Source organism: Hippocampus bargibanti, linkage group LG02 (assembly GCF_051943395.1).
Source record: "Hippocampus bargibanti isolate YZ-2025 linkage group LG02, ASM5194339v1, whole genome shotgun sequence".
NCBI lineage: Eukaryota > Metazoa > Chordata > Actinopteri > Syngnathiformes > Syngnathidae > Hippocampus > Hippocampus bargibanti.
Genome location: NC_142735.1, coordinates 8483068 through 8507164, shown reverse-complemented (window position 1 = coordinate 8507164; position 24097 = coordinate 8483068). Strand labels below are relative to the sequence as shown.

At 41.0% G+C, this 24097-nt stretch overlaps 4 protein-coding genes across 9 annotated transcripts in view; all 4 read right to left on the bottom strand.

Annotated features, from left to right (window-relative positions):
• LOC148901442 (protocadherin alpha-3-like) overlaps window positions 1-13399 on the bottom strand; it is a 152342-nt gene extending 138943 nt beyond the window's left edge. The window contains exons 1-2 of one of the 3 annotated variants that reach the window (XM_088987113.1): window positions 10921-13399; window positions 7450-7611 (exon numbers count right to left, since the gene is read on the bottom strand). In XM_088987113.1, the coding sequence (XP_088843239.1) occupies window positions 7450-7611; window positions 10921-13332 (2574 nt within the window). In that variant the 5' untranslated portion in view covers window positions 13333-13399. Of the gene's footprint in view, window positions 1-7449; window positions 9778-10920 lie in introns of those variants that run through there. The other 2 variants (XM_088987122.1, XM_088987242.1) reach the window with 2 other exon arrangements.
• On the bottom strand, window positions 3155-6612 carry LOC148901443 (protocadherin alpha-8-like). Its single transcript, XM_088987297.1, has 2 exons — window positions 4162-6612; window positions 3155-3777 (listed from the first exon to the last, which is right to left on the bottom strand). Exons 1-2 carry the CDS (start codon window positions 6490-6492, stop codon window positions 3565-3567), a joined length of 2544 nt encoding a protein of 847 aa, XP_088843423.1. The 5' UTR covers window positions 6493-6612; the 3' UTR covers window positions 3155-3564.
• Window positions 13400-14809: 1410 nt separating the features above from the next.
• Window positions 14810-18052, bottom strand: LOC148901441 (protocadherin alpha-10-like). The gene is made up of 2 exons (XM_088987321.1): window positions 15561-18052; window positions 14810-15441 (listed from the first exon to the last, which is right to left on the bottom strand). The coding sequence occupies exons 1-2, from the start codon at window positions 17913-17915 to the stop codon at window positions 15376-15378; spliced, it is 2421 nt and encodes an 806-aa protein (XP_088843447.1). The 5' UTR covers window positions 17916-18052; the 3' UTR covers window positions 14810-15375.
• A 3321-nt stretch (window positions 18053-21373) lies between these two features.
• The window catches only part of LOC148901438 (protocadherin alpha-C2-like), a 53506-nt gene continuing 50782 nt past the window's right edge, over window positions 21374-24097 (bottom strand). For all 4 annotated transcript variants that reach the window (XM_089023733.1, XM_089023742.1, XM_089023750.1 and 1 more), the window contains exon 3: window positions 21374-23154. The gene's annotated coding sequence lies outside the window, so the exon portion shown is untranslated. The remainder of the gene's footprint in view (window positions 23155-24097) is intronic.

The window sequence follows — 24097 nt, the reverse complement described above, 5'->3', positions numbered from 1 at the left end:
TCTGGTTGTCTGAAGTCGCCACACCATTCTCAATAAGTACAATTTGGCATGTGGGGTATAGATTTGACACATTTAACCAGTTGAAGTTTAACATTATGAAATCAGACCAAAAAAATATCTGCCCTTGGAAAGTTTTGCTCTTGCTAAAATAGAAAAAAGCGGGACAGAAACATGATGTATAATTATTCATGCAGATTACCATAAACAGTTTAGCGTTTGTCTCCCAAAACACAAATGAAGATTTTGAAAAAACAACAATGTAATCAAGGTTCTTACCTCCCCAGAAGCGTGTCTCCTGTCAGGGAACACCATAGTGTTGGCGTTGCTTCCTGGGACTACAGTCGACCCGATGCTCATTCTGGGTCCGACTAGCATGTAGCGCTTGTCTCCTGATCTGTACTGGATGCTGTGACACAGCGTGCCATCATAATTGGCATCTTGCAGATATTTGGAAGTGTATTCGGTGGATTTGGAGCACTGCATGGCGATCAGCACGATGATGCTGATGACAAAAAGGAGCGACACTGAGCCCAGAGTGATGATGAGATAAAAAGTCATATTGTCCTCCTCGTCCACTTCCGCTGCACTTTTGACGTCGGAAGCTGCAAATGCCTCTTTGGGCTCCACAAGTTTGACAATCACTGTAGCCGTTGCAGAAAGTGAAACGTTGCCGTTGTCTTTGACCAGGATGAGCAGTCGATGCTCAGCCTCGTCCGTCTCCGTGAAGGAGCGAAGTGTTCGAATGTGCCCCGTGTAGCGATCCAAAGTAAACAGACTGTGATCTGTGACCTGCTGCAATGAAAACAGCAACCAGCCGTTGTATCCAATATCTGCGTCAAAGGCTCGGATTTTGGTCACCAAGTCTCCTGCTTTGAGATTGCGGGGAACTTCCTCCACCCCTTCAGCAGAACCGTTGGAGCTGACTGGATACAGGATGACGGGAGCGTGGTCGTTCTGATCCAGAAGGAACACCTTCACTGTCACATTGCTGCTCAGTGGGGGACTTCCACCATCGGTGGCCACCACTTGGAATTGGAAACTTTTCAGTGTCTCAAAGTCAAAACTTTTGAGGGCTGAAATGTGTCCATTTTCAGAATTAATGTTGAGGAAAGATGCAATGTCATTTGTTTTCCCATCTCGAAATATTTGGTAAGAAATGGCTGCATTATGATCAACATCTTTTTCCGTTGCGCTCACGGAAAATACAAACTTTCCAGCAATATTGTTTTCAAAAAGATAAAATTCTAACGGATTGTGTTCAAAAAGTGGACTGTTGTCATTTACATCAGCCACTTGGATGCTCAGAGTTTTCATTGCCGATAGAGGAGGCTGACCACAATCAAATGCTTTTATTATTAATTCATATTGTGGCACATCTTCTCTATCTAAAAATGTTTTGGTGACAACTGAATACATGTTTTCTTTGTAAGAAGGTTTTAATTCAAATGGTATGTTATTTGTAATTTGTGAAATAATTTTAGCATTCACACCAGAATCTTTGTCTGTGACACTAATAAGGGAAATAACTGTTCCGAGTTTAGCATCTTCAGATACTTTATTTGACAGTGATGTCACTTCTATTTGTGGAGCGTTATCATTGACATCTTTGATTTTGATTATAATTCTACACTCTCCTGTCATAGGAGGTGTTGCTTTATCTGATGCGTGAATTTCCAGCTCATATACATCTTTTTCTTCAAAATCAATGTTTCCTTTTACACGGATCTCTCCAGTTCCCTTTTCCAGTTCAAAAATGTCATAAACATCTCTACTTAACGTTTTTGAAAAGATGTAGTCAATTTCTCCATTAGTTCCTTCATCTGTATCTGTAGCGTTCACTTTGAATATGGATGTGCTAGTGTCAATATTTTCTGGAATTGTAATTTCATAAATATCCTGGCTAAAAACGGGACCATTGTCATTGATGTCAAGAACAACAATAGACACATTAAGAGTGCCTGAAAGTGGAGGTTTACCTCCATCAACCGCTGTGACCAGCAGTGAATGTTTGTCCTTGTGTTCCCGGTCCAGAGATTTCTTCAGCACCAGAAACGGGACCTTCCCCACGTCGCTTTGACGGATATTGACCTCAAAATGATCATTTTGCGTCAAGGTGTATGTACTGATGGAATTTGTCCCTGCATCTGGATCCCGCGCTGTGTGCAATTGAAATCTCCTCCCTGGCAACGTGTGTTCAGCGATTTCAAACATCTGCTCGGCTTCGGGGAAGCTCGGAGCGTAGTCGTTCACATCCGCAATTTCAACGAACACATAGTGGATTTCAAGAGGATTTTCCACAAGGATTTTCAGCTCCAGGAGACATGCGGCACCGCCCTGGCACAGCTCTTCTCTGTCAATATGTTTGTGCACATACAAAGCCCCATTGTTCGGATTTACCTGAAAAATAGACTCCTTGGATCCAGACACGACACGGAACCGTCGAGCGGTCAAGCTGCTGATGTCAAGCCCAAGATCCTTGGCGATGTTTCCCACCACAGTCCTGTCTTTCACCTCCTCAGGAACAGAGTACCTTATCTGAGCCCAACCATGATCTCCAAGCAAAATCAGCAATGCCAGAAAAAAGCCAAAACAGAGGTGTCCCTTATTCCAGATTATAGCACGGTTTCCCATCGTTATCCAACACGCAATGGGAACCCAGTCACGGGACTAGACACGGTTAGAAGAGCCAAAATGACCGAACGCACTGCAGTACAGGTATTTGGTTTGCGCGGCTTCCTTTTTTTCCGTTCGGACAAAAGACCAGCAAGATAAGTGACGAGCGATTTCTGGTCTCCTGGTGTCATAGTGACACCAAGAGGTAGCAAACATGAATTGCTTTTAGGAAGTCATCCAGTTCGTCTCAAATCTTACTTTGTCACACTGCAACGTTTTCTGCAATGGACAGCACCAAAACTATATAATTGATAGACTATCAAAGATACAACAGTTCATTTCATTAAATGAGGCGAAGTGTATTATTCAAATTCTAATGATTCAACAATTCAGAACGGTGACCGCCACACAAAATAAAAAAAAATAATAAAAAAACATGTTTGCTAATCTGCACAATGAGTGACACTTTATTGTACAATGTACACACAGAAATACTGCCTGTCTGATTTTTGTATTGCAATATCAAAACCATCCTATTTAAGGTGTATGTGCAGTACGCCACTTACTATTTATTTATTTTTAAAAAAATCTAACGGACTCATGAATTATAAAAGGCCACAGATTAGATAGTACATGAAGGATGAGTATATACATGAAACGTATTACCCCGGAAGACAAATGTTGCAAACAAAATCTTATAGGTAGGTAAGATAGGTGGGTTTTGTTCTCTGTAAAAACAAACAAACAACAAACAAACAAACGTAAAAAAGTCACATTGAACTCTCAAAGCCCCACACCCACTCATCCTCGCATTGCGAATGAAATGTTTCAAAAACAAAACTGAAATCAACAGTAAGACTGTGAGGACGATTCAACTTTTTAGTTTGTAGTTTCTGATTGCTTTACTGGACATGCGCACACAAATTACTGCAGTTTTATGAACATTAACAATTATTTGCACACATCTCCATCACACTCACACCCAGGTAAGTGTTTAATAAGCCTGCCATGCATGTTTCTGCAATGTGGTAGGAAACCGGACGACCCGGAGAAAACCCACATAGGCCTGGGGAGACAATGCAAACTCCACGCAGGTCTGATCTGGAATCTAACCCAGTTCAGCTGCACTGAAGTTGATATGCGAACCACTTGACCACTGGACCACTGCACACAAGAAATATTATATTCCAAGGGCAATAGAATTATATTACATGAGAAGTATTTGCAATACACATCACACTGACGGATGTTTGTTAAAAAATTATACATACATGTTTTGTATTGATATATACAGAGAGTCCTTGAATGCACGTATACAGAATATGTGTACAGTATGAAGAATCAAAAATGTGGTGTCAGAGCAATACTTCAACTGGGAATAAATGGTTTGATGAAAGTTGAGAATATCAGACAAGTAAGATATTAAAAGCGATTGCCTTACTGCACAAGACGAAGTCAACAAGTTGATGTGATTGTTGAAAGACAGAAAGTGTTCCGGATGGCACATATAAAACATGAGCAAAGGAAATGTAGTTCGATTTTTCTTACCTCCCCAGAGATGTGTCTCCTGTCAGGGAGTACCAGAGTGTTGGCATGGCTTCCCGGGACTACAGTCGACCCGATACTCATTCTGGGGCCGACGAGCATGTAGCGTTTGTCTCCTGATCTGTACTGGATGCTGTGACACAGCGTGCCATCATAATTGGCATCTTGCAGATATTTAGAAGTGTATTCGGTGGATTTGGAGCACTGCATGGCGATCAGCACGATGATGCTGATGACAAAAAGGAGCGACACTGAGCCTAGAGTGATGATGAGATAAAAAGTCACATTGTCCTCCTTGTCCACTTTTGCTGCACTTTTGATGTCAGAAGCTGCAAAAGCCTCTTTGGGCTCCACAAGTTTGACAGTCACGGTGGCCGTTGCAGAGAGTGACATGTTGCCGTTGTCTTTGACCAGAATGAGCAGGCGATGCTCAGCCTCGTCCGTCTCAGTGAAGGAGCGAAGTGTTCGGATCTGGCCGGTATAGCGATCCAAAGTAAACAGACTGTGGTCACCGACAGGCTGCAGCGAAAACAGCAACCAGCCGTTATATCCGATATCGGCGTCATAGGCTCGGATTTTGGTCACTAAGTCTCCAGCTTTGAGATTGCGGGGAACTTCCTCCACCCCTTCGGCAGAACCATTGGAGCTGACCGGATACAAGATGACCGGAGCGTTGTCGTTTTGATCCAGGATGAACACTTTCACTGTCACGTTGCTGCTCAGTGAAGGACTTCCGCCATCGGTGGCCACCACTTGAAATTGGAAACTCTTCACAGTCTCAAAGTCAAAACTTTTCTGTGCCGATATTTGTCCATTTTCTGAATTAACATTCATGAAAAATGTCATGTCACTATGACCCCGCTGTCTGACAATATAATAAGAAACTGCACCGTTGTCATCTAAGTCTTTATCAAAGGCCCGCACCGAAAAAACTGAAGCACCCGCTTTGTTGTTTTCTGTCAGATATAACTCTAAAGGATTTTGTTGGAAGTCTGGGATATTATCATTTACATCTTTTACTTGGAAGCTTACAGTTTTGAATGTGGAAAGGGGGGGTTGACCACAGTCAGTCGCTATTATTGATATGTCATAACTTGATGTTGTTTCTCGATCTAAATTGTTTTTTGTCACTAAGGAATAACTATTTTCCTTGAACGACGGTTTTAATTCAAATGGTAAATTTTGTGTCAGACTGCAGACAACTTTTCCGCTAAGGCCTGAATCATGATCAGTGATAGTGACGAGTGCAATCACAGTCCCATGTTTTGCATCTTCTGGCACCATGCTCGTAATTGATGTCACTTCGATGTCGGGCTTGTTGTCATTCACATCCTGAATCTTAATGACTACTCTACAGTCTGTTGTCATGGGAGGCTGACCTTTGTCAGAAGCCTGCACATCTAACTTTAAAACGTTGTGTGTCTCAAAGTCAATTGGCCCATTAACCCGAATTACCCCCAGAATTTTGTCCAGACTGAAAAGACGCCTCACCTCTACATTCATGTCTCCCGCAAATTCATACTCAACCTCCCCATTCGGTCCCTCATCCCGATCAGTGGCTTGTACTTTGATTACAGAGGTGCCCAGTGCTGTATTTTCTCGCAATTCAACTGAATATCCTTCATTTGAAAAAATTGGTGGATTATCATTGACATCGAGAACACATATAGTCAAATTAAGGTTTGCAGATTTTGAAATTGTCCCTCCATCTATAGCAGACAAAATTAAGGTATGGTTCACTTTCTCTTCCCTGTCTAGCTGTTTTTGCAACACTAAAAATGGAATTTTATCCTCATCTCTTTCCCGAATTTGAAGTTGAAAATGATCATTGTGACTAAGTTTATAACGCTGGATTGAATTCATTCCAACATCAGTGTCTCTTGCGCCTGGCAACTGAAACTGTACACCGGATGACGTGCTTTCTGCTATTTCTATTATTTTCCTCTTTTCGGCAAATGCAGGTGTGTGGTCATTGGTATCTGTCACTTCTACGAAGACATAGTGGATCTCCAATGGGTTCTCAACAACAATTTTCAGATCCATCACACATACAGCGATTTTCTCGCACAGCTTCTCACGATCGAGGCGTTTATGCACCAACAGAAGCCCATTGTTCATGTTTACCTCAAACAATGCGTCCTGTGCGCCAGACACAAGGCGAAACATCCTGCTCGTCAAAGTGCCGATGTCGAGGCCCAAATCTTTTGCAACATTTCCAACAATAGATCCAATCTTAACCTCTTCTGGGGTGGAATATTTCAGCTGGGCCGAAACAAGCCGCCCGTAACAAATCAGAAGAGAAAAAAGCACAGGGCGCGTCCAAAACATTTTCATCCACTGTCTTCCGTCTTCCTTGTTTGAGTAATTCTTGAAAACACCAAAAGTCACATTCTGCACGTATCCCGTGGTTAAAAATAAAGAAACACGCTCACAGAGAGAAAGCTCTCAATGCGAGCCCAAACGATTCTGTTCTTTGTGGTCCACGAAGGACACTCTTTTTCAAGAGTACCATTTGACGGGCCATCCACGTTGTAACACTGACACCTAGTGGACAATTATCCTTGGTGTGATGGTAATATGACACTGATGAAAAAAGATGGGAAACAAACTAGATTGGGAGCGCTCTGAAGACGCTGGACTAATTACATCGTTAACTTTAATTTTATATGGGTGAAGTGCATGTTGAACACGTTCGCGGACAAAAATAATTTTTATATTACTGTTTTTCAGTCGTGGAGTCAATGCATTTGTTCAGGACCACAGACAGCGCTAAAACTTTAAATGACTGAGCAAAATAAAATCCTCACAAATGGCATGACTAACAATGCAACATTTGGTTTGAGTCCTGCACAACCAGAAATAGTTACTAAATAACTCGGCAAAATATGTTTGGACACCATTGTGTTATTTATTAACTAATATACATTCAGTCATGACAAGAACAAATATCACACACACACACACACACACACACACACACACACACACACACACACACACACACACACACACACACACACACACACACACACACACACACACACACACACACACACACACACACACACACACACACACACACACACACACATCAAGTTTGAATTTGAAACAGCTTGTCTCTGTATTGTCAGCGGGTACTTAAAAGTAAACGCTTGATTGTTCTTAACTTCCCTGTGGATTATGATTTTGCCACAAAAGGAAGATCAGTTCAGAATCAATGTTCTTAATGTTGCTCGATGTTTGTTGTTTGGTGTATGCTTTAAGTAAAAAAAAGAAAAAAATGCCTCTTACCTCCCCAGAAGTGTGCCTCCTGTCAGGGAGTACCAGAGTGTTGGCGTGGCTTCCCGGGACTACGGTTGAACCAATACTCATTCTGGGTCCAACTAGCATGTAGCGCTTGTCTCCTGATCTGTACTGGATGCTGTGACATAGCGTCCCATCGTAATTGCCGTCCTGCAGATATTTGGACATGTACTCTGTGGATTTTGAGCACTGCATGGCGATCAACACGATAATGCTGATGACAAAAAGGAACGACACCAAGCCCAAAGTGATGATGAGATAGAAAGTCACATTGTCGTCCTCCTCCACTTTTGCTGCACTTTTAACATCGGAAGCTGCAAAAGCCTCTTTAGGCTCCACAAGTTTCACAGTCACGGTAGCTGTTGCAGAAAGTGAAACATTGCCGTTGTCTTTGACCAGGATGAGCAGTCGTTGCTCAGCCTCGTCCGTTTCCATGAAAGAGCGAAGTGTTCGGATCTGGCCAGTGTAGCGATCCAAAGTAAACAGACTGTGATCACCGACTTGCTGCAGCGAGAACAGCAACCAGCCGTTATATCCAATATCGGCGTCATAGGCTCGGACTTTGGTCACCAAGTCTCCTGCTTTGAGGTTGCGGGGAATCTCCTCCACCCCTTCGGCAGAACCGTTGGAGCTGACTGGATACAAGATGACTGGAGCGTTGTCGTTTTGATCCAGGATGAACACTTTCACTGTCACGTTGCTGCTCAGTGGAGGACTTCCACTGTCGGTGGCCACCACTTGGAATTGGAAACTTTTCAGCATCTCAAAGTCAAAACTTTTTAATGCTGATATTTGTCCATTTTCTGGATTGATATTAAAGAAAGACATGAGGATACTCAAGTGTCCCTCTCTCACAATCTGATATGAAATGGCTGCATTGCCATTTATATCTTTGTCTGTTGCGCTGACATTGAAAACTGAATTCCCAGCCACATTGTTTTCTGTTAAATAAAACTCAAGGGGGTTCTGTTCAAAGCGTGGACAGTTGTCGTTCACATCTGATATTTGAATATTGAGAGATATTTCAGCTGATAAAAGAGGCTCACCACAGTCAGTGGCTTTTATTGTGATTTCATAATGAGACACTTCCTCTCTGTCCAAATAGTCTTTCGTCACCACTGAAAATATATTTTCTTTGTAGGATGGCTTTAATTCAAAAGGGACAGCATTTACTATAGTGGCGGTAATTTTTCCATTAACACCCGAATCTCTATCCTTCACACTAATGAGGGAAATAATTGAACCGGGTTTTGAATCTTCAGCCACTGACTTTGACAGTGATGTCACTTCTATTTGTGGAGCATTATCATTAATGTCTCTGATTTTAATAATGACTCTGCATTCACCTGTCATAGGTGGTGTTCCCTTATCCGATGCTTCAATGTCTAATTTATAAACGTAATCTTCTTCATAGTCAACCTTTCCTTTGACTCGGATCACCCCACTTGATTTATCCACTTCAAAAACACTATAAACTGGTTTTCGCAATGTTTTTGCAAGACTATATTCAATTTGCCCATTCATACCTTCATCCGGGTCTGTGCCGTTCATTTTAATTACTGAAGTACCAATTCGAATATTTTCTGCTATTGTAATTTGGTAAATGTCCTGAGCGAACATGGGACGATTGTCATTAATATCGAGAACGGTAATGGACACGTTCATGGTGCCCGAACGTGGAGGTTTGCCTCCATCCACCGCCGAGAGTATCAGCGAGTGTTTTGCCCTTTGTTCTCGGTCTAGCGATGTCTTCAGCACCAAAAATGGAATGTTGTCCTCGTCGCTCAGGCGGACATCGACTTCAAAATGTCCATTTGTTGTCAACGTGTACGCGCGGACGGAATTCGTCCCCGCGTCCGCATCATGCGCTGATTGCAGCTGGAATCGTTTACCTGGCAACGTGTGCTCGGCGATTTCAAACGTCTGCTCTTTTTCAGTAAAAACAGGGGAGTGGTCGTTCACGTCGGCGATTTCTACTACGACATAATGTATTTCCAGAGGGGTTTCCACGATAACTTTGAGCTCAAAGAGGCAAGCGCCGCTTCCCCGACAAGAGTCATCTCTGTCTATTCTCTTATTCACGAACAACATCCCACTGTGCTGGTTTACCTCAAAAAAGGCCTCATTGGTTTCGGAAACCACTCGGAACCGCCGATCATGCAAAGAGCTGACATCAAGGCCTAAATCATTTGCAATATTGCCCACGATAGTTCCATCTTTCACCTCCTCAGGAATGGAGTAGCGGATTTCAGTCAAAGTCCGATTTATCAGCAACAGCAGAAGCAGAGCAAAACGAAACAGAACTCGGGCTTCCATTTCCAACAGCAAAATGCAGTCTCAAAATGCTGCCTGAGATTTTGTCAGACTCAGACAAAAGAATTTCCAGGGGAGGGACGTTATGTCGAGGATTTCTAATCGAGCACTGACACCAAGAGGAAAATCTGCTAAAATGAGCCTTCAACTATTTAGTCTTGACTCTTTGTCATACAAAAACAACAGTAAATACAAATGTACAAAGATTAGAAAATTAAGACTATTAATTCAGATCAAAATTCAGGTATCGGGCCTAGAAATAATTAATCGTATCCAAAGATTATTGAAAAAGAACATGATGAACGTTACACTGAATTTATGACGTCATTTCGTGATCTCTGACGATTAAACTACCTTTCCCATGATGCACCTTCATCTGCGGTACACTTCAACGAAGTCCTGACACATTCAAGGAGATTCAAGCATTTTACTGTATGAAAAAAAAATCGGTGAAAACCAAATGTCAAAGAACAGGAAAAAAAGTGTACATTCTAGATGCAAGGCTGTTTTGTGCATTCAGAGAAGTACATGTTGACAAAAGAAAAGTCCTTGTTTTACAACAGTTCTTCAGCTCACCCGAATTCAACAAAGAAGCACCACAGAAAAACTCAAATGCATCTGTATATCATGTGATTTAAAATATGTTTGAGAATATCATGGTGTTGCATTTATTGCATTTTTTAATGAACTAAGGATACTGCACTTTTTCAATAAAAATCTTTAAAGACAAATAAGATAGGATTGAAAACAAGACCAGTTGGAGAAACTCAAACTTAATAATTCTGAATAGTAAATGAGTTTGAAACTTGGCCATGAAGCGAATTATCTCTTAAACAGCTAAATAGTTTGAGTGTGGGAAATCTTAGCAAGCAAAGTTGAACAACACGACAATCTGATATGCTGTACCAATCATAAGCAAATAAAATCTTTTTCCTGACAACCACGTATTATAATTTTAAACTCGACCATCACTTTGATGGAAACGTTATTTCATCATTTGTTCTTAAAAGACATAAAAAGAGAAACATGAATCAAATTTAAAATACGAAAACAAATAATTGAAAAATAACTTTGTTTTTCAATAAAGATTTTCAACGGTGTTTGATGTGTGCTTTAATTAAAAATGGGGGGAAATGCCTTTCTTACCTCTCCTGAGGTGTGTCTCCTGTCGGGGAGCACCAGAGTGTTGGCGTGACTTCCCGGGACTACGGTCGAACCGATACTCATTCTGGGTCCGACTAGCATGTAGCGCTTGTCTCCTGATCTGTACTGGATGCTGTGACACAGCGTGCCATCATAATTAGGGTCTTGCAGATACTTGGAAGTGTACTCAGTGGATTTGGAGCACTGCATGGCGATCAGCACGATAATGCTGATGACAAAAAGCAGCGAAACCGAGCCCAGAGTGATGATGAGATAGAAAGTCACATTGTCCTCCTCGTCCTCTTTTGCTGCACTTTTGACATCGGAAGCGGCAAATGCCTCTTTGGGCTCCACAAGTTTCACAGTCACGGTAGCAGTTGCCGAAAGTGAAACGTTGCCATTGTCTTTGACCAGAATGAGCAGTTGATGCTCAGCCTCATCCGTCTCCGTGAAGGAGCGAAGGGTTCGTATCTGCCCCGTGTAGCGATCCAAAGTAAATAGACTATGATCAGCAACCTGCTGCAATGAAAACAATAACCATCCGTTATATCCGATATCGGCGTCATAGGCTCGGATTTTGGTCACCAAGTCTCCTGCTTTGAGATTGCGGGGAACTTCCTCCACCCCTTTGGCAGAACCGTTGGAGCTCATTGGATACAAGATGATCGGAGCGTTGTCGTTTTGATCCAGGATGAACACCTTCACTGTCACGTTGCTGCTCAGTGGAGGACTTCCACCATCTTTGGCCACAACTTGGAATTGGAAACTTTTCAGCGTCTCAAAGTCAAAGCTTTTTAAAGCTGATATTTCACCATTCTCAGGGTTTATGTTTAAAAAAGTTGACATTTTACCATGGCGCCCTTCTCTGTTAATTTCATACGTCAGCGCCGCATTTTCATTCAAGTCTGTGTCGAATGCTGTGACTGAAAAAATAGACTTCCCTGGCAGGTTATTTTCTCGGAAATAAAGTTGAATTGGATTTTGCGTAAAGGTTGGAATATTGTCATTAACATCTGACACGACAATATGCAAAATTTTAAATGTGGACAGAGAAGGTTTACCACAGTCTGTCACTGTGATTGTGATGTCATAGTCCGGCACAAATTCTCGATCCAGTCTGTCTTTCAGAACCAGCGAGTATATGTTATCTTGAAAGGAATGTTTCAATTCAAATGGGACGTTTTGTGACACACTACACAGAACTTTGCCATTCAGACCGACGTCATTGTCGGTGATGCTGATAAGAGCAATGACAGTCCCGGGTTTTGAATCCTCTGCTACCGTTTTTGACAGAGATGTCACATCTATTTCGGGTCCATTGTCATTTTCATCCACTATTTTAATTATCACTCGGCAATCACTACTCATTGGCGGTTGTCCTTTGTCTGTGGCATGAATGTCTAATTTGTAAACATCAACCTTCTCAAAGTCTATTTGGCCCTTCACGCTTATTTCACCGGTGCTTTTATCCAAAATAAATGTTTCATAAATTTCTGAGTCAAGTTCTCCACGAAACGAATACTCAATTTCACCATTTATTCCTTCGTCAAGGTCAGTTGCTTCTACCTTGATAACACCTGTTCCCAATTTCACATTTTCTGATAAACTGACTGAATATACTTCTTGCTTAAATATCGGGTGGTTATCATTTGAGTCAAGCACTATAACTGTGACATTAAGACTTCCAGATCTTGCTGGATTTCCACCGTCAATTGCAGTAAGAACAAGTTTGTGCTCAGTACATTTTTCACGGTCCAAAGGCTTTTGTAATAGTAAGAATGGTATCTTATCATCTCCTCTGTTTCGAATTTGAACATCAAAATGATCATTCATGCTTAATTTGTATGCACGGACTGTATTAATAATGACATCTGGGTCATGTGCGCTGGGTAACTGGAAATGTTTTCCGGGTTGTGTAGATTCAGAGATTTCTAAGATCTTCTCTACCTCTTGAAAAGTGGGTGAATTATCATTAATATCTACAATTTCTAGGCCAACATGATGCATTTCCATCGGATTCTCAGCAACTAATTTAAGATTTACTAAGCATGGAGAGACACTCTCGCATAGCTCCTCTCTGTTGATTGTTTTATGCACAAAGAGGACACCATTGTTCGCATTTACCTCAAAGTGAGCCACCTCTGTGCCCGGAACAATTCGAAACCGTCTCTCCACCAACGTGGTTATATCCAATCCCAAATCCCTGCCGACGTTCCCCACCAAGGTTCCCACTTTGACTTCTTCTGCGATGGAATATTTGATCTGTGCTGCAACACGCTCCGAAAAAAACAGTATGATCCAGAGAAACAGACCGAGCCTTTGTCCTGCCGCTCCCATCCTTCCAGGTTGGATCATAGCACTGAAATTAAAATTCCACCCAAAAAATGAAGCCTTCAAATGACAAAATGCCCACATTAAATGTTCCCCAAAATGAAAGGCAATCAAAGACTGAAATGACAGTAACACCCGTCGTTGTTTAAGATCCCGTCTCCTCTGATGACTTGAACAAAACCATTCCAGAAGTGGCACAACACCGCATCCTCGTCACTCTATATAACACTGCTACCTAGTGGTATTAATCAGTAATGAGCATGGAGACTGCATTTTTCACTGTAAAATGTCAGTAAGCGTGATCGTATTTGTTGTACGTGTTACCTGTAGTTATTCTTTACTTATTACTTATAAATTTAGTTATTGTACCCCCTCCCCCGCCTAATATATATATATATATATATATATATAGAGTAAAGTCTCGTTATATCGATATTCAAGGGGGTCCGAAAAATATCGATATAACCGGGACTATCGATATATCCGACCCTGTTTGCATGTAATTTTCTCCGTGCGTGCATAGAAATAGTATCGATATAACCGAGACTATCGATATATTCGATATCGATATAACGAGACTTTACTGTATATATATATACTTTTCCTTTCGCCTTTTCCCTTCAGGGGTCGCCACAGCGAATCAATGTCATCCATCTAACCCGGTTTTGTGCATCCACTTCTATCACACCAGCTGCCTTCATGTCCTCTTTGATCTCCCCTGTGTCCAAACCATCTCATTCTGGCCTCTCTGACTTATCCAATCTGGTCACTGCCAAAGAAAACCTCAAAATCTTCAGCTCTGCTACCTCCAGCTCTGCTTCCTGTCTTTTCTTCAGTGGCATTGTCTCCAGTCCAAACATCATGGCTGGTCTCACCACTGTTTTATACACTTTTCCTTTCATCCTCGCTGAAACCCTTCTATCACACATCATACCTGACATTTTTCTCCAGCCTGCCTGGACACGCTTCCTCACCTCTTTTCCACACTCTCCATTGCTCTGGACAGTTGACCCCAAGTATTTAAAATCCTCCACCTTCTTTATCTCTTCTCCCTGTAGCATCACTCTTGCTCTTGGATCCCTCTCATTCACACACATATATTCCGTCTTGCTGCGACTGATCTTCATTCCTCTCCTTTTGAGGGCATATCTCCACATCTCTAGTTTCTCCGCCACCTGTTCCCCGTTCTCGTATATACAGTAAAGTCTCGTTATCTCGATATTCAAGGGAGTCCGAAAAAATATCGATATAACCGGGACTATCGATATATCCGACCCTGTTTGCATGTAATTTTCTCCGTGCGTGCATAGAAATAGTATCGATATAACCGGGACTATCGATATATCCGATATCGATATAACGAGACTTTACTGTGTATATATATATATATATATATATATATATATATATATATATATATATATATATATATATATATATATATATATATATATATATATATTTATGTATATGAGGCTAAAAAGAAAACTGATTGTGCTTATTTGATGTATTGATCGCCTTACAAGAATGCTGTACAAGCCTTGATGAACACTTTTTTTATTGAAGTGTGGAACCTTTAAATATTTATCGCTTTCAGGTCCCAATTGAAATTACTGCATTTCAGCCCTCAGAACAATACATACAATTGGTCAACATCAAAATCATTTGAGTCAAACGCTCAGTTTGACTTTGACTTATTCGTACTCTCCTAACAAAACATCAACTGACCCCAAAATTTCAATGTGAACCAAGCTAATAGCATATTCACAATGTTCTGTCAGTGCCATGGACAGAGATCAAACATTTTTGCTCAGTGAAAATGTGAAGAAAGTTGTTTGGTAGGTTGGTTTGAGAAGGTATACTTGATTGACCATGAGTGAAGCTCACATATCGTCTCTTACATATGAGGGAAATCCAACACATCCAGTCACATGACCACCAATGACATTGAGACATTCACAGCAACACCATAAAACAATTTATGGTGTGCCTATAGGCAAACACCAGAGCGGTGTGTGAATATCTACAAACATGTTTACCCCCACATGGAATGCCTTCCATGGAATATTGCAAAATGTTTAACACTTCGAAATTAAATACATTAAATACTGTCAACTTTCACACCACTCAAACATCATTAATTCCTGGTTCAGCCTGGTACGTGAAGTCACCGTTAACACAGTAAGACGGTTGCTGTGAACAGAGACAAGCGTTTTAAATCGGATGGAGTTGCACCTTCACACCAGATATTTGGTGCTGCACATCAGGTCAATTTCAGACATTTATATTTGTAAAGAGAATGTCTTTCTTACCTGCCCGGAAGTTTGTCTCCTGTCAGGAAGCGCCAGAGTGTTAGCGTGGCTGCCCGGGACTACAGTCGACCCGATACTCATTCTGGGTCCGACAAGCATGTAGCGCTTGTCTCCGGATCTGTACTGGATGCTATGACATAGTGTGCCACCATAATTGGCATCGTGCAGATACTTGGAAGTGTACTCGGTGGATTTAGAACACTGCATGGCGATCAGCACGATAATGCTGATGACAAAAAGCAGCGAAACCGAGCCCAGAGTGATGATGAGATAGAAAGTCACATTGTCCTCATCCTCCTCTTTTGCTGCACTTTTGACATCGGAAGCGGCAAATGCCTCTTTGGGCTCCACAAGTTTCACAGTCACGGTAGCAGTTGCCGAAAGTGAAACGTTGCCATTGTCTTTGACCAGAATGAGCAGTTGATGCTCAGCCTCATCCGTCTCCGTGAAGGAGCGAAGGGTTCGTATCTGCCCCGTGTAGCGATCCAAAGTAAATAGACTATGATCAGCAACCTGCTGCAATGAAAACAATAACCATCCGTTATATCCGATGTCGGCATCATAGGCTCGAATTTTGGTCACCAAGTCTCCTGCTTTCAGATTGCGAGGAATCTCCTCCACCCCTTTGGCAGAACCGTTAGAGCTGACCGGATACAAGATGACCGGAGCGTTGTCATTCTGATCCAGAATGAAGACCTTCACTGTCACGTTGCTGCTCAGTGGAGGACTTCCACCATCGGTGGCCACCACTTCAAATTGGAAACTTTTCAGCGTCTCAAAGTCAAAAGCTTTTAATGCTGTAAGTGTGCCAGTGTTCTCATTAATATTCAAAAAGGATGTCACACTTTCACTTTTTCGTTGGAGTGTGTATGTCACAGCTGCGTTTTCTTCACCATCGGAATCTGTGGCCCTAACAGAAAACAAAGACACTCCTGCTTTGTTGTTTTCCGGCACATAAAAAGTAAAAGGGCTTTCACTGAATAAAGGCCTATTGTCATTAACATCCAGGATGTCGACATGTACAATCTTGGTGGAGGACAGAGGGGGCACCCCTAAATCTTTTGCTGTGATTAAAATATCATACCCATGCTCCCTTTCTTTATCTAAATAGTTGTTAGTTACAAGAGAGTATGACTGCCCATCTGGGGATTGTTTGAGGGCAAAGGGCAAGTGTTCTGGCAGGCTGCAGACCACCTGTCCATTCTCACCCGAGTCCATATCATTAACGCCCACTAGTGCCACCACTGTACCGATAGGGGCGTCCTCTGGGATGCGACTCAACAATGAGGTGATGTCAATTTTGGGTCGGTTGTCATTCACATCCTCCACACGGATTAGCACGTTGCATTGTGTCGACAGTGGAATTGTGCCCTTGTCAGCAGCCAGCACCTTCATCTCATATATTTGTCTCTCTTCAAAATCCAGATCTCTTTTTACCGTGAGTTCCCCACTTTTTTTATTCAAATCAAATGGCATGCTGGCGAGTCCTCTTAATCTGCTTCGTAGAGAATATTCAATCTCACTGTTCTGTCCCTCATCCGAGTCTGATGCGTTCACTGTGAGTAGATATGTCCCCACAGGTGGATTCTCCTTCACGCTAATGGAGTATTTAGGACGGTCACACACTGGTGCGTTATCATTCACATCAGATACAATAACGGTGATGTTAATTGTACCCGTTTTAGGTGGCTTGCCCCCATCCGCGGCTGTTAATATAAACTGGTGCTGTGCTGCATTTTCTCGATCCAAAGGCTTCAGTAACACAAGAAAAGGAACCTTCCCTTCCTCACCAAAGTCTTCAGTTTCGAGGTGAAAAAACGGGTTGTGGTTCAGCTTGTACATCTGGACAGAATTCAAACCTACGTCCAAGTCTTGGGCTCCCTCCACTTGGAGTTTGGATCCAATTACTGCAGATTCCAGCACCTCCAAAGTACAATTGTCCTCAAGGAATCTTGGCAAGTTATCATTCACGTCCAGTACCTCAACAAGGACTTGATGCAGCTCCAGAGGGTTTTCCACTACCACCTTGAGATTTGTAATGCACGGCATGGTGTTACCACACAGGTCTTCCCGATCTAATCTCTGGTGGACAGATAGAACACCATCATTCGGATTTACCTTGAACTGCTCCCGCTTTGTTCCTGACACCACACGGAGCTTTCTCTGCAGCAGCTTGCCGACTTCCAGTCCGAGGTCCTTGGCAACATTGCCAACCAATGTTCCCGGTTTGACTTCCTCTTGAATTGAATATCTTATCTGAGCAGAGATGCTCTCTGGATGAACAACAATCAGCAGAGGCAAACACAAAGAAATCCATGTCGCCGGCCATTGTCCTCCCATGCCGCATCTCGCCATTTTAATCAGTGATGGTTCCGAACCATGGCTCTCAAAAATAAATTGGTTATATATTTCAAAACGAATCGTGAGCAAATATTCCGGAGAGTAATATTTTTTTCGTGGACAAACGATCACGGTACCCTCGTCTGCCTGTCGGTTGACGGTAAATCTCAAAGTGAATCGGTGAAAAAAAAAATCTCATCAAACGCACTCTCGTTATATAATCTAACAGCGCGGCCTACTGTCAATAACATGATACTGCATCTTGCAAAAAACATTTCACTCAACTATTTTTTGTTGCTTTTACGCCACATATTTTCGGCGAGGTTTTAACTTGTATGTGAACAATTTTGATATAGCATTAAAAATTCAATTGTACACAGTCACCCACACATACCATTCCTTTCAATAACCTTATATTTTTGGGTCGATAATAATAATGCATTTAATTTATAAGCACATTTCAGAAATCTCAAGGTCATTTTACAGTCACATGATAAGTTTTTCTGTGGGTGGGCAGCGGCAGCCACAGGCGCCAACGTTGACTCACCCCGGAAGTAACTCAAATAGATAGAAAGCTAGCTTGCTAGATAGCTAATAGATCACCAATATAAACCAATATGTATGCATTGCATTTATTTGAACAGCTGCCCTCATTTCAACCTCATATAACTCCCGAACCATCTAATTTAGGAATCAACTATTTTTTTTTATGAAAGACGAGAGTCTAAGGTTTCTAATGCTGCATTGAATATTTATATAGTCCTGAAACTCATTTCAGTTTGTGGAACTGGAGAATGATTCCTAAAATATTCTCCAGTTCCAGAAACAGTCGTTTTAGGATGTTGCTCTCCATGTCGCACTTTCTTCCTTACAAGAACCTACATGGCACCAGTATACAAGTGTGACATTTGTTAGCTTGTGCGTGAGTTAGTCCAAAACCGACAGCTTATTCTTAGACCCTGCGATGACAATAAACGTTTTATTTTACATTGAACTGGGATAATTCATATTTAATATAAGGCACAACAGAAAAGCTAATTTTGAAAAATGTTGACTTTTCACTGCAATGACATTCGACCAGACAGTGACATGTATATGGCTTAGGAACTGACTAGCATAGTGGAAGTTGACACTGGGATGACACAATAAATTACAACGAGTTAAAATTACTGTTGCTGTGGTTATAAGCTTTTAAAGGTGCACTTCTATTAATTTACATTTGATTTCTGAATAAGTTTCTTATAAAATGAAGGACACCATTTAAAAAGACATCTTCAATAACAAGAAAACAAAGTTTATATGTACGGAGACCACAATACACCACAATGATAAACGCTTTCAGAATGGGTGTAGTAATTGAGTAAACAATTCAAAGTTGATTGTCACAGCAGCTAGGAATTGCCTTGATGAGGACAGTCAATAGGGCCTCCCACTAAAACTGGCGTGTCCAAAGAAAGTCCTCAAGGGACGCTGTCCTGCCGGTTTTCCTCTTGCAGGACCAATGCACCTGATTCAAAACATCAGGACCGTTTTGATGCTGCTTCAAAGCTGTCTGATGAGCTGATCATCTGATTCAGGTGTGTTGCAGCCGGGTAAGATGGAAGTGGCCAGTGGCCCTCCAGGCCTGGAGCTGCACGAAGATGTAATTGTCTTGGCATAGACTGCACCGACAGAAAAAAATGAAAAACATCTTATTAGCATGGAAGTTACTTACTATCGCAAATTACATTACATCTGTATTTGCAAACTATAATTTATTTTATCGTAGCCAGCAAAATATTTGCTATCTGTGATAAAAAGGGGAAAAAATGAAAAAGGCAGATACATTTTTTTATTCAGAACCAGGCCATCGAGTCAGCATAAAAATGTAATATTTCACACAGAGATAACACATCGTATTATACAAAAATATCACTTGCTCTGCAATAACACAGTAAGTGAAAGGGGTTTTTAAAACACTAATTGTTTACCACACTAATTTGCTCAATGTTTTCACTGAAAAGTTTTCAGTGAAACATTACCAAAGATGATGAGAATACAGTTGCGTGCAAAAGATAAATAAATAAAGAAATAAATAAGTTAATTAATTAATACATTCATAAAAAACAATCCGTGTGCAGCCCTGGTAAGGATAATGTGGTTCAGACAATAACTAAAAAACAGAAAAACAAAAAATAAATAAGTCTGATGTTTTTATAAATGTCACCATACGTATTATTAATTATAATTATAATTACTTGCAAGATCCGCTTTAAAGGATTGAAAGTCGTTTCTTCAGTACACAATTATTTTTTTCTGTTTGGCAGCTCCGTCTAGTACTCTCTCAACATCGTCATGCAAAAAAAAAATGTTTTTTCTTTTTTTCACTGATAATACGGTATTATATTGCATAGTTATGCTAACAGTTTTAACAGATCATGAGGGTATTTTTATGTACAGTATTATTTATTTGTACATCCACCCGAGGGCCCTCCCATCATCGCTCTGATGAAGTGGATAACATCGACCTCTCGTGGTGAATATATGTAATGCGTCTGTGTTTGAATTCTCTAAAACCTCGGCATCCACAATAAATGTGACATTGGACGTTAAATATTGTATTATATTAGATAAAGCAATGCCATATATCTATATTTATATCTTTAAAAAATCAATCGGCACACAATGCATCACGTTTGCGTCATACTTCTGGATGTGGGCCAAATCAAGGTGCGCATGCCCAAGCGCTGCCGCAATTTTGCAACGTGAACCCACCTCCTTCCCTCCCTTCACACTGCACCCACATTGGTGCGCGTGCGTGCGCATTGTGTGCGTGCTGGAATATTAGATGACGTGTTGCGTCAGAGCAGCAGGCACAACGCCCTTCAGGCAGCAGACAACCGGTAGCCACGGCAACGCAGCTCCTTTTACCGCTGAAGGAAGGAAATGGGGGAGGGATGCTGTGAATGCTGCAACCAAAGCACTGATTCCATTGAATGTGAACGCTGGTTTCATACCAAGTCTTACATTATAGCCGTGGATAACGACCAACAGCAATTTTTGAGGAAATAGTGGCCAGGAACAGCCCTGTTCAGGGAGACACAAGTCAGTACAATAATTTAAGATTGAGATAGTGTGTGTCCCTATTTGCGTTGTTCTACAACATGTAGGTCACTGAAGGAGAATGTAGATTTTGACAAGCATGATACTACATAATTGACTTACCTGGCACCAATACTGAATACTTTAGGCTAGTTTGCCTTCTCAGATGAATGCATCTTCCTGGAGACATTGCAAGGTTCAACACAGAAGGAGATGGTCATGATATTTGGATAGATTAGCTGCGGGGTCAGGACTAATAATAAAATGAAGCAAGAAGTCACTCTCAAAAATGTGTCTGCTAATTACAATGCATCAAGGTACTCATACAAAAAAATCTTGAAATAGAGTGAGTATATTATATTGAATATTACAGACAAAACATTGAATTGTTTTCCATGTTTTTATTTCATCTGCCATACAGTAACATCACATTAAATACACACCCACACGCACATACACACACATACGACAAGTGTATCTCATTGTCAAAACACCACTGTACAAATGCACTTATTTTATGTATTTGCCTGTAAAACATTAACACTGACCATGAAAGCTGTGCTTGTGTTTGATTGCACAATATTGATTTAATATTTACTGAAGTTGAAGTAATTAACACGGAATGATGAGGACAGCAAGTGCATTTCTAATAATTGTTTGTACTCCCGATTTCACTGGGTTATCTTCAATCCAGAAATGAAGAAAGGCCTTTTAATAAAGTGATGTGCAAGAAATTCCACAAAAGCTTGACAGAGAACATGTCACTGTATACCTGTACTGTGTGCTACCTATTGTTCTCTGTAAATAAGTCCCGTAGTGTATCGCTAGTCAAGTTGTCAGTAATAAACTCAAGCAAATTTTCGTTTGGGTGAGGAATATACAATTGCAGTACTGGTAATATTTTGTATATATTGTACCGTGTTACACAACAATAGACACCGGTGATGGGAGGAGAGATGTTTTTCTTATCTGACAAAAGCGAACAATATGACATACAGTGTATCTACAAGGAGTGTCTTAGTCTTCAGTTGAGTAATTCATATTCAAGAAGAACCGTGATAAAAAGGAAAACACTGTTCACAACTATCCAGTTGCTTTTTTTTGCTCCGCTTATGTTTTGTTCTGAGAGTAAAATTGTTGCAGATATTAAGTTGTACACTACATAAAACTGTATGACCGTTATTTCATGCAAAAATAAAATGAAAATGTGAAAGCCGGTAAACACGGGCCAAAGGCCTCACCCAGCGGCATTTGTTAACCTAACAACTCAAGTGGGTTACAGGAGATGGTTTTACAGTCAATGTTGACAGCACATTACAGTGACAGTGGCCATTTTTAACCATTAGAATGTACATGGACTGACGTTACTTCACCCCATTATAAGATAACATCATTTCCAAACATATTTGACTGTAAGGAAGAAAGGGGCAGTTACACCTCGAAAATCTTGAGCACCGCTCATCGAAATCAATCAGCTAGAGCATTATTTATGGTGTAGAGTATTATTAAATCGTCACGACAATGACTGTGCTGAGTTAGCAGACTCATTGTGCACTCACTCATAATGGGCTGCCTTTGGTCACAATATCATTTACAAAACCTAAAATGACTATTTATAAACTTGAGATTCCATTCCTACAAACCGCATGTTGTTGCCTTTTTTCCTTAACATTGGGCATATTGTGCCATTTCTACTGCAATTAATACAGAAAATTATGTTTAAAAATCTCCTTTTGGCATTTCCACATTTCATTTCCCAAACACATTGCCCCACCTCTTCCCCCTCCCCGTTTTTTGGGGCTTCTTAGACTATTCACATGTTTCTTGGCTAAGCAGAGCTCATGTATTTTTTAGAAATGAAGCATACTTGAAGCCACACGGTCATACCGGACACATCGAAAAGTTAATCAAAAAGGCTTAAATTGGCTTTTCGTGTACTTGAAGAGGACAGATGGAGGGGATTAGAAGAAGGGGGTGCGAGTTATTTCCTCATTGACGCGGCAGCATTCGGTGAGTGTCAAGTATGAGGATCCAGGCAGAGCATGACGGGTATGAGCATGATGTCAATTCAGGATTATTTCTTTTCCTCTCGGGTTATCCCAACACGACTGGTCCAATATAAAGGTGGAGAGTTCTGCTTTCAGTTGGATCAAGGGCTCCTGGTTGCGGATGCCTGTCAATTAGACAAAAAGATACAGTTTTTAAAAACTAGAAATAGTAACGTGTCAGGCTGACATGCATTATGAGATTAAGATGGGGATGCAGCAGGCCGAAGAAAGAAAGAGTTGGATGTCCACACGATCACAGAACACATCATGCTTGTGAAATAAGAGGGGTGTGGTTGCTAGGAAACTGGGTGACGGGACTCATTTTCAGATTCCTTGCACAAAAGAACAGGTCAGACATAAAGAGAGTCCTGTATAGAATACTGTATTTGGGTGTGTTTACTGTTGTAACGAATGCAGTGGGACAGGCATGTAATCATAGCAATATTATTTTCAATCCTAATATATATTTGTAACAATGTTAAGCTGTTTTTTTTCTTTTCTTTTTGAATATGCAGTAAAGCGAGCAAGCACACTGAAAAAAAAATCACAGCAACACTTTGAAAAGCCAATTTAAGCCTTTTTGTCACATGGTTTCACAAGATAAAACCAACTGTATCTGGATTGAAGTAGAAGAAACATTGACGTCAAACCTATTTTGATATGAAATAGAGTACTGAACACAAAAGCCCCATTTTACTCATGTTTACAAAATTGTCCTAATCTGTGCTGCTCTTTGTTGAAAGATGCTAATTATACAGCGAAGTTATTGCACTGGTGTGCCTTTTGCTACCATACCTGTCAACCTTGGCTAACAGCTGCACTAATAAATTATTACAATTCCTATATAAAAGTTGTAGTACGCCATACATTAATTGAAGTTGACAGATATGTCCTATGTGCTTTGATCCTCCCCTCTTTCATCTAGAACTGCTTCATGTAACAAAGAGGGTACAGAAAGTGCTAAACAATGAATGACTGTGTCTTTGTGTTGTAATATTGTCCTTGTGTTGTCATATTTGTTTTTTAGTTCTTTTGACTTCAAGAGGGCGCCGCAAGACTGGCTGCCTT

Coding starts and splice junctions, on each gene's coding strand:
- LOC148901443 (XM_088987297.1), bottom strand. CDS start 6,492: ATGAAAATGTTTTGGACGCGCCCTGTGCTTTTTTCTCTTCTGATTTGT. Junction 3,778..4,161: donor GGAGACACATCTCTGGGGAG/GTAAGAAAAATC, acceptor TCTTGTGTGCAG/TGGTCCAGTGGTCAAGTGGT.
- LOC148901441 (XM_088987321.1), bottom strand. CDS start 17,915: ATGGCGAGATGCGGCATGGGAGGACAATGGCCGGCGACATGGATTTCT. Junction 15,442..15,560: donor GGAGACAAACTTCCGGGCAG/GTAAGAAAGACA, acceptor CTCTGTTCACAG/CAACCGTCTTACTGTGTTAA.